This window comes from Falco naumanni, chromosome 9 (genome assembly GCF_017639655.2).
Source record: "Falco naumanni isolate bFalNau1 chromosome 9, bFalNau1.pat, whole genome shotgun sequence".
Classification (NCBI taxonomy): Eukaryota; Metazoa; Chordata; class Aves; order Falconiformes; family Falconidae; genus Falco; species Falco naumanni.
The window spans coordinates 30,023,044-30,034,155 of record NC_054062.1 but is presented as its reverse complement, the minus strand read 5'-3'; the positions used below and the strand labels follow the sequence as shown (position 1 = coordinate 30,034,155).

The 11,112-nt window shown below is 43.8% G+C and overlaps 1 protein-coding gene across 1 annotated transcript in view; it reads right to left on the bottom strand.

The window, feature by feature from the left end:
• Window positions 1-2,536: 2,536 nt before the first annotated feature.
• The window catches only part of ANTXRL (ANTXR like), a 64,355-nt gene continuing 55,779 nt past the window's right edge, over window positions 2,537-11,112 (bottom strand). The window contains exon 18 of the mRNA XM_040607233.1: window positions 2,537-7,697. Coding sequence (XP_040463167.1) covers window positions 7,467-7,697 — 231 coding nt within the window. The 3' untranslated portion in view covers window positions 2,537-7,466. The remainder of the gene's footprint in view (window positions 7,698-11,112) is intronic.

Genomic DNA, 11,112 nt, shown 5'->3' with positions numbered 1-11,112 from the left:
CTTTGATGATGGAGGGGAATCTTGGGAGTCCTGTTTTCAGTTCAAAACATCTTCCTATGTACTGAAAAAATGGACACTAGATAATGTTTGAGGGCACTCGGTATTTTACCCTAACAGTGCATCAGGAATGATCTATAAGGAAAGGGTAATTTTATTTAAGTAACCTGTGTCAAACACATGTGTGTTTATTACATGTAGGTATGTCTTGATGGCTATCAGTGTCCCCTTGTGCACTCTGGGAAGACACATACTCTAAATCCATTCCCCTCTGCCATCAGAGGGAAAAGTGTACAACTCCAGTGTGAGGTGTTCTGCATCACAGGACCTAGGATATTTCTGGAGGGCCCCTATTTCTATCATGATGAAACAGACAGTCTACACCCAAGAACCATGGCACAGAGGCTCAGCAGGATGCAGGAGGACACTAGCACGGATGAAGGGCAACTCACGTGCTACATGGCAGTGACAGGCTGGCAGGAGAGCTCACTTCAGTGAACTCTGTGGCAGACACACAGGTAGGGTCATCTAAGGACTTTCAGTGAAGTATTTATCCACGCACAACAATCCTGCACCTCTGAAATCTTAAAAGGAAACATTTTTTGATCTATGTCACAGGCAAACTTGTTCAGCAGAATGTTCCCTTTCTTTCAGGGAACTCTTTCATCTCATCTTACCTCATCTCATCTCATGGGCTCGCAGTTCTCCTCAGCTGCAGTCAGAAATCAGAGTAATGCTTGGCTAGGAAACTCCCAGTGTAACCCCCTTTGCAGTGAAAAGGAGGGTCCTCAGCGTGCAGGGAAGGGGGGAACTTTGCTGCAGAAACCAATGAAGCTTGAGATGAGTCCCAACCTAAAGGGCTAAGCACGTTCACAGAGTAAAGATCAGACAACTTCCAGCATGGGCAACACGGTCTGCCTGTGGTTTCTTAAGGAATGGGAAGACAGGGGGAAAGGGCATTTTTTCAGTTCCTGGCTTAGATTGCTGAAGCCAGTAAAATTCCTGCCGCTTACTTCCTTGTAGCCAAATAGGGTACGCTGGTGTATGTTCACATGTAAATGCCACTCCTGAGACTGTGAAGTATGTTTGATGAAAGATGCTAAATCAGCACTAGAGGCTATTTATAGACAAGTCTGTAACCAAAGCCCTGGATCTGCACATTCCCAGTCTCTGGGGGAGTTCAGGTCAAATCTGAATTTTGTCGTCTCAGGCATGCATAAACCTAACCAGCCACAGCTGCAGCCAGTGTCGAGGTTTTGTTAATGCAGAACAAAAATGCTCAGAGCTTTGGCTCCAGGGCCACTTTTGTTTATCTGATCTCTTTTGAGAGCTGGAGCCTGCTTTTTGCATAAGAAGCAGATGGAGGAACAAAAAAGAGCGAAGGCCACAAAACCATTCTGGGTGAGTATTGTCTTGCCAGCTTGGGGAGCAGAGTGAGAGCAAGCTGGGCTCTTTGTCAGAGCCCCTGACTCCGCTAGGGAGGAGCACAGCTCCAGGAGAAGGGTTTTGGCTCCCATTAGCATCACAGCCAGTTGGAGCTGCCAAGGAGGGGGACGCCTAGCTTGGCCACCACACAGCTTCCACCTGCTCTGCCACCATGACTTCATGTGGCTACCGGACCCCCCAAAATCAGTGACCACCGTTTCTGCAGATGAGGCTCACATGGGCTCAGGGGGCTGCGTATGTGCAAGGACCAGCTTCCTTCCCCATTGCACACAGGGCTGTGGCTGCCATGCTGGGCAGACTGAGTGTGTAGCACAGCTCAGCAGCTTTGCAGCTGCCTTGATTACCCATAATTGCAGCCTGCTGGTGTTGGACATTTTTGTGGCCTACTCCTGTTGACCTTCTTGCCTGTCTTATGTTTCCAACAGCCCCCGCCCCACCCCCCACCCCACCCCCAGTCCTCAATGGGGCTCAAAGAGATACAGAGGAAGCATTAGAAGCAGGGAGGGGAAAAAAACCCCCTAGCTTCAGAGACAGTGAGGGAGAAGTGGTCTTATGACAGTCCCGTGTCCTTCAGGCAAGGCTCCTAAAAATCAGTAGTTGTGTTTGAAGCCCAGTGACTCCAGTGTTTTCATAAGTGTAGGATTTACCACAGACTTTCTCTTTGCTGAAGTCTTGAGCTCTAGCATCTTGCACAGCTTTTACTTTGTCTCTATGCATTATACAACTTCTCTTCAAGGCGGCAGCAGTAATTTCAGATCCTGCCCCTTGTGTTAATCAATGTTTGAGCGCTGACTCCAGTGGAATTTACTTAGCATTTCTACCCTGCTACCTGAAATCTAAAAGGGTTTCCAACAAACGATGGCTTACCTTTGAATTATGGAAAGACTGAAATGCTCAGGCTGGAAGGAGGAAACTGAGGCACAGAACAAACCCTTGTCTCTAGTCAAATAATGTATCAGTAGCAACTCGGGGATGGGAATTCTGACACGAAACCCTGTGTTTTCCTCCTGACCATTAGATGGCCGAGCTGCTTAGAAACCAGGTACAGACAAGTTTATCCCCTCTTAAAATGACCCTGCAATGAAATTCTCTGTAGTGTTTAACCAGTAAGCACTTTTATTGTTGATTTTGAATCCATTAAGACTACATTATGTTGGATTATAAAACTTTGGCTACATCTCCCACATTTGCATGCAGGCATTACATTTGCAAGGTTTTCTCAGAAAAATGGAGCAGGCGGATAAAATGCATAAAGGTTATATGATTATAACATGGAAGCGGCATGTCAGTTACAGAAATTTGTACCACATGTACCAGTAACAAACCCACACCCCCATGTAAAACTTCTTTGTCCCTTATAAATCCAACTGCTTCCTCTGTCCCTCATCTCCATGCCCTGGCTGTCAATCAGCCTGCATCCCCACTGTTTATGAAAACACATCTTTTTCTAAAAAAAGTTTAGTACAGTACATTTTTTCCCTTAAAAACTAAAACATTTCTCTTTCACTACCCCCTCCCTCCCCCCAAAATGAAAAATCTATCATAATCTACATATCTGTTCAAGCACTGTTATATGTTAGGAATCTCTATTGCATTATTCAAAAGTATCAGATCAGTAACAAACCTCTAAACAAACTAGGATGACCCCAAAATTCCCCTTGCTCTAAAACTACAGAGAACTGAAAATGCTATACTGCATTATCACACTTGCATGCATGTATCCTGAGCCACCTGTATTTATTTATTCACCTTAAGCCCCTTTTAATAAATAACTGTCCAGCAGTAACATCCAGAAGTGTGCTGTCTCCTCCAAATTAAACTCTATATTTACAGAAGTAGGGCTGTTTTCTCAGTGAAATGTGTAAAAAAACAAACAAAAAAATAACAATAATAAAACCAGCAAACAATTAAAGAGAGAAAGCATATTACTGATCATGTTGCCTAAAGACCAACAGGAGTAAAAAGCATTAGGAGCAGCAGGTGCACATGCATTTGAACTGGTACAGTTCATGAAATAGTGTCATTCATTGTTATTCTCGCTAATTCAGATGAGGAGCTGTTTCTTTTCCTTCCTTTCTTCCTTTTTTTTTTTTTCCATTTAGGACCGTCTGCTCTGCAGGCTACTCCCACAGATGGCAATACATGCACTGAGGTTGAAAGGTGGCCATAAATATGCTTTGACCAATATGGTTCTGTATCATATTTAAACACATGGGGTTTCCCTACCCGCTGCTTTGCACCTTGTGTCATTTCACATCTGTGCTAAGTGTGAGCCAAAGGTCTTCCAAATCCACATTTTTCTCTTGGATTTGGGGAAGCATTAGATACTTTTTGCAGGTTTAAAATGATGCCTGCTATATGCTGGAAAACACAGGAGAATCATCCCACATGAGAACATTTCTTAGCAGTGTAACTAGTGTAATTCCAGCTGACATACAAGCACACCAAAACATTGAAATATCAAGCCAGTTAGAGGGATTTTGTCCCTTCATTTATTTTGAGCCAGCTCTCAGCAGACAGACACCAGTATTACTGCCTTGGTTTCAGCTGGCCTACTTTGATTTATACCAGGTAAGGATCAAGCTCAACAGACAGTAAAATAATAACCAGTTTCTTCTACTGCATTGTTACAGTGCCTGAGATCACTGTGAACAGGTACATTTCTATACAACCAAAAGGCCTTTATGTAGCCAGTGCAGCATATTCATCGCCCCCACCTGCAAAGGCAGTTCAGTTCAGGTTCACTTGCTCTTCTTTCCGCTTTATCAGTAAACTCAATCTGCAGTGCTCCCATCACAAAAGCTGCAGCCAAAACTAGTGTTACACATCAAACGCTTAATTTTATATAGTGAAAATGCTAGGAACTCCATTTATGCTGAATATAATTTTCCAATTCATGGTGGTTCTTGTTTTATCATACATGGCTCTGATCACCTGGAAGCCCAAACCACTTCTCACTGCACTTGCAAGTTATGCAGAAATTGTTAGTATCTGTTACCTCTGCAAGACTGGCTGTTCCAGCAAAGAATAATATTCCCCTCGACGGCAAACAACAGGCATGTTGGATGTGTGATTGTGAGAAGCCCCCCTAAGCCAACATCTCCATTCCCACTGGAAGTGAGTCAAATTCTATCAACATTAACATCAATGCAAATCTGCAACAACTCTACGGACCCCCCTCAAGATCTGTACAGGTGCAAGACAATAGAAAATCTGGTTCCCAGGCTTTGCATTAGCTAAAGTTTACTCCTGATCCACCAATTTGACTTTATTAGCAGATACTAATTCTGTACACAAGTTTTCCCTTGTATCATTAGACCATTTGTGAGCTGCACGATTGTTTCAATCTCATCACCCCCTGCTGATCAGAAACTTGGCATCTACAGAGAAGTGGTCTGCCCCACTCCCTCAAGCAGCTAAAGCTCAAACGCCATGTTTTGTCCTGGCAGAGGAATTGGTTTTATTATCCTCTGCCATTTCAATTCCTGGTTAGCATTTGTTGGCTAATTATTCTTAGACAGCCAACATGAGAGGCTGGTACGTTCAGCTGTACATACACATTACAAATGGTCTTAGACCCAGCAAGTTTATTTCACATAGGCGTCCATATAACCAAAATAATGCCTGCCACCGACCTCTGTTTCTAAAGCTCCTTCCCCCACATCCAGGTCCCTACCCCCTCACTGCAGTCACCCAGTTTCTTTCACTAGTATTGAAAGTGGAGCTTCACCGGAATTGCAATGGAAAATTGGACATGTTTTAGTTTTACCTTTCAACTGAAAGAAACAGAGGTGAGTGACAACTGTGTGTTGTTGCGCTGGCTGCAAAAGCCTTTCCATTCACAGGAGTGTTGCTCTCCGAGTAATTTTTGTAAAGGAAGAGAAACCAAACAAGACCGCACACAGTTCCCACATACAAACACAGACACACGCACACACATACACACACACTTCTCTCTCTTCCAAAAAGAATTCCATTCTTATGGGCCAAATTATGCAGACCCTATTCAAGTGACTAAAAAGAATGAGGATAGGGTTGACTGCATCCCAATTCTCCCTTCTGATCTCAATAAATTCATAGGTCAGCAAATTAATAGGGCATAAGGATGCTCCTCTTGACCTGCAGGAGATTTTAATGCATGCAGAAGCACTTGGCTGGCTCAGACCTAAATTAGGAACAGCTCCAAGGCCAGCTGGCACCCACAACTGGGATTCCACTACCTGCACCAATATACATGAGGTAAGAGCATAACTCAAGAGAGCAGAGCAGTGCAAGAGAAGGAGGCTCTGTGGTTCTTCTGCATACACACGGCATGTCACAGCGATCAGCATAGACCAATGACAGCTTGGTATGGCGTTCTGCAAGTGGGACATCCACTGGAAATAATAAGCCTGATTTCTATTTGTACCAGTGCAACTTTATATGCCTGTAACAACCGCATGAAGAGCCCTTAAATCTGGAGTAACTGCATGATACAGTCAGTGTTTTATTTGGATTTATGTGCCAATAACTATTGTGATGTGCTACACACCCACACCTACACACAGATGGAGAAATAGGTATATGCTGTGTCATAATGCAACATAAACATCATTTCTACAACTACTCTAATAACACAGCCAGTGCCAAAGTGAACCAGCACAGGGATTTGCAGCCACCTTCTCCAATATGATAGGTGGTGGTGGTGAAAAAGCAAGCTCAGGTGTTATTTTGATTCATTAGGGAATGATCTGGGCACAACCCACTCAGGTGTTGCTTAGCGAACACTATTTATGGGCTGGCCCACAGTCCCACGTCATATATTCCCACATCTGTGTGGGTGCTCACATCACTTTCTGGTGACACACAGAATTGAGGTCATGGGCGCACAGTCAAAAGGTTTGGGAAATCCTCTAGTGAAACACTATATAAAACAGGGATAAAAGCTCATACTGACACTTCAGGCCATGCCTCTGAGCCACGGGTAGACTGCAATGTCAGGTGTTGGTGGGATCCGGGCTGCCTAAAGAAAGCGATACTCAGAGAGGAATTCATGTCTGAATCACAAAAGGATCTCGTTCTGTTTGGCAGTAAGATCAAAAGGAAATTTATCCAATTAAATAGCAATGAAATCAGTCCTTCAATGTTGCTGATAGAAGTAACACATGCTGTTTGCATATTACAGCATTTATGCTCAGATTGCATGTATATTTGCTCCATTTTGGCCCATGTTTTCTATAAATGAAAACTATACACCTTGCCAAAACGTTTTTTCTAAAAATTCCCCTGAACTTTGGGCAAATCTGAACCCAGTCTCATTCAAGGTTTGGGTTTCTAGAACCAGTATCTGGCCTTCAGTGGCTATCCTATGCAAAACAGTCTAAACATAAGCAGAGATGGCAGGCTCAAACCTGATTTTCTCAGGAGAAAAATACACCCTTTTTCTATGCTAGATTACTGCTTCTAGATAATTGGCACATAGTCTCATCTTACTTCATTATCGTTCTTATAAACTTTCATGGAAATTCCACTGCAGAACCAAAATCAGAAAGTTATCTTTGCAAGTATTCTTCCATATTAACATCTGGATGCAGTACTGTTGGGGAAAAGAAAGCAAATTCCTCAAAGAACTATGTTTAACCAACTTGCAGGTGGCAGCTATCAAAACAACTGATGCGCATGTACCGGCTAAAATTATTAATGAATGATCTGACATACCAAGTCAGACAAATGTCTTATGTAAATAGATCTTCAAATGTCTACATACAAAAGCTGCTACTGTATCTAGATGAACATTTTGGTTTGTTTCTATACCCCATAGCTCTGAATCCTACCCACTGAATGTTTACTCAGCACGTGTGGTATAAATATATTCATACACTAAAATTGACACTTGGCAATTTTTCATTTCTTTTTTCATTTCTTCTTTTTTTTTTTTGCTGACCAGCAACAAATTCTGATATCTTTAACTGTAAACCGATACTCAATAAATATGCCGTGCTCAGCAAAGAGACATGTTTTGTCAATCAGGATTTTGCCACACTCTAAGCTATGGGCTGTGGGGGTGGGCGCGAAGGAGGAGGTCCAGGAGGCGCTCGGGATGGGGGTGGTCCAGGAGGTGGCTGCCTGGAAGGGGGCTGCAGAGACACAGGAGGAGAAGGATTCCTTGGAGAATTGTTGAGAGGAACATCATTGCGCTGCGGCAGCTTTAGCGGTGGGCTGTAAGGGGCAGAGGTTCCATCTGATTTCACCCGAGTGAAGTTTATGCATCTTCCCTAAAGGGAAAGAAAAAATCATTACTCATAACAAGCAGATGTTTTGATTCAGCAGCAGCTAGCCAAAGGAACTAAAAGCAGAGGGGCCAGGCTGCACTCAGAAATTGTCATCCAGTACCGTTCACTGGGTCCTAGAAATAATATTCAGACTGTGCTGTACTAAAGGTTGGTGCTAGAAACCAATGCTGTCCTTGGGTTTCAGAATCCTGCCTACAGAGAACAGCCTAGGACTGGTTTAAACCAAAATGGACCTCAGTGTAACTTTGCTCACATGTGCCCCCTGCTCTGCTACTAGAGCTACACAGACTACGCCTAAAGCCACAGCTCCACCAAAGTCATGGCTGCCTTGGTGAGATCCCTCTACGGACAAAGCTGTGCTTGAAAAAAACTGATAGCAGAGACAGGATTATATCAAAGGAACACCCTTAGCAAAGACACCTCCTGTAGCTTTCTTCTTCACAGTGATGCTAGCCTAGCTAGTGCCCATGCTTTGAGCACTACACTGCAATAACACATCTGCCTTCTGTGCTCTAACGTAGATGCGGCCTCCCTCACAAGCACCGACAAGGTGTGGGACTTGCACAGAGGACTCTCCACTGACTGTATTTTCAGAACAGATGTGGGATGCAGGCAGGCAGAACCTGATGAGAGAACTGTGGATGGAGATTTTAGAAAAGTAGCAGCTTGGGTTTGAAAAAACAGCAAGCACTGAGGATGTCCTAGCCAACCAGGGGAAACACATCTGGATTTCCTTTAGCCAAAACCTTTTGCATAGGTTCCCACTAACCAAGTTGCAGACAGGAAGAGAGACAGACAGACCCAAAGACCACCTAGCCTTTCCTGTGGGGAGCAGCCAGAGGCTCCTGGGCACTTCAAAACTTACACAGCAGCCTCAGCCACACACCAAGATCTCTGCTGTCTGCTGTACTTGCTCCTCCACGTGACCTCTCCATTTTGTTACAAACTGCCCCACTGTTTCTGTGGAGGCCTTACGAAATCCTGCAGACACAAACCTTGTGTGAGGAGATGCAACACTTGGCATCACTGTCTCCACCTTCTCACCTCAGGAGGTGGGAGGAGATGCTTATGCAAGAGCCCAGCTGCCACAAGCTTGGCAGAAACCTGCACCTGGAAGTCAAAAAGACCTCTTATCATCACATACAAAGGCTGGAGATTAAGACTGCCTGAAAATGCAGGAGGGACACTGCCAACAGCCCATTTACAGGAGCTGGGATGTGGTTTCCGAATAAGTAACTGTGGGCTGGAAAGTACCCATCCCATCAGTGATGAACTCCATTTGCAAGCCAGCACCTTTTCTTTTGTACGGCAAGCCTGGTTTGTTCCATGTAGCCATCATCCTAGTGAAAATGGCCTCTGTGGTTTAGCATGGAGGGGAATGTTACCTGTTTCTCCCTTTTCAAGGCAAACACTGTCTGGGGGGAAAAGGAAAAAAAAACCTGTTTAGTTTGTTTAAAAAATATCTGTCCCAGAAGGCATTTTCCCTCCATTGTTCTGAAAGATCCACAGAGCCACAATGCTGATGAGAGCCAGAGGTTTAGGTTGCATGCTGGCATCAACAAACCAAATTCAGGTGAAGATTACGTCAACATCCCCCAAGCAAAAGGCAGGAGAAGGACTCCAGATTTAGAAAAGCTTATCTCAGAGTTCAGCCGCTGTAGATCACGGTCCCCACAGCTACCAGTGGCTGTGATACCAGGGGAACACTGGAACCCACAGCAGTGACAGATCACTGCCAGCTCAGTGCTGCCTGGCATGAGGAAAGTCAATCAAGAGAAGCTTGTATAAGCTCGAGAGCTCAGAAAATTATTCAATAAACTTACTAACTCCCAAAGGGCACCCACCCTACCCCTTTAGATCAGATGGCTCAGGGCTTCAGCTGCAGCTAAGAGTTGTTTGAATGGGCATGTTGGTGCCTGTACATGAAACGTGCTCCGTAGTTCTGCCCCAGCTTTCACCATCACAATTCACCACTACACTTATATATCAGTGTCAGTAAGTAGAATAAAATCCCTTTTCTAAAAATATAGGCTTGTTACAGCAGACTTAGGTTATGAACCAGGCTCAAGGCGATACTATACTGGGGCCAGAGCCCTTGCATGGAGGCAAAGGGCAAAAGTCAAGGTCTTGGTTACTTCTGCAACAAAGATAAACCACTGGATCAGAAAAACCAAGTTGACGCTTTGCTCTGCCCCGTCATAGAACTCTAGTCCTCACCAGCACTGCAGTGGGCAGCCGTTCTTGTCAGCTCTGTCTTCAGCTGTGCTCCATTGTATTCAGAGCTCACTTGGAAACTGAGCAGTATTTACTGTCATGCAATGAATGTTACAGATATATTTAACAACTGTACTGCAAATACACTTAAGAAAACTCAGCCTTGATATTTATAAAGTTATGAACTTAGAACAGCTAAATAATAACCCAGGACACACAAAAAAATAAAATGTTGGAGGTATTCAGATAAGATGCACTGTATGGGGAGGGAAAAAATTAAGAACAAAACTGTCTCCCTTATAGTAAATACAAAGCTGCAAACCCAACACTAGTGCTTTTGCCTACAAGCCTTTCCTGTGTCTCTGTTGTGTCTCTCTCGCAAACATCAATTCCAAATATATTCATAGTCTATAATCAAAGGGGATCCCATAAATCTGTTTGCATTACTTTCACTTCAGTTAAAGTGATAGGCGACGTCAAACTGCTGCCAGTTTCTGCCACACTCGCTGATTTGTCAGACAGATGGGTAATTTAAAGGCCATGCGCTGCATTGTGTCATGAAAAATACGGTTGGGCTGGGAGACTCTGACAGACAGAGGCTTGGATGATCGATGTATGTATTGTGACACTTCCTCACAAAAGATTATCGGTGTTAGCCTGCAATCTCATATATCAAAGACTTCTGGTGAATACTGGAGCAAATCCTCCTCAGCAACTCACGCAGCCATTGATAAAATGAGGCTGAACTCTTAGCCAGTGTTAGGATTAACAGCTGAAAGGGAAAAGGAAGAACAAAGGATAATAAATCATAGTTCATAGTTTAGACTTATTAAGCGTATTTCACCAAAGGATTTCTAGGTTGAAGAATTAAGTTCTCCACTCACCACACTCGCCTAACAACAGTGCCACAGCTATTCTACCTAACATGCACATCCCTCTGGGGTTAGTTTATAAAAAAACCCATGATGTTTCTCAAATAAACATGCTAACCACAAGATTTTTAATATTCTGTGTTTGAAAGGATTAAGTAATTTCCTCTCCAAAGACACATAAAGGCTTTTAAACCATAGAGAACATGGACAGAAATCAGGTTTCTTGCACACTCACCTACGCGCTCCCCATAGAGGGATTCACAGGGATCAAGCGCCACCACCACTCTAGTAATGGTAACAGTATTTTTATT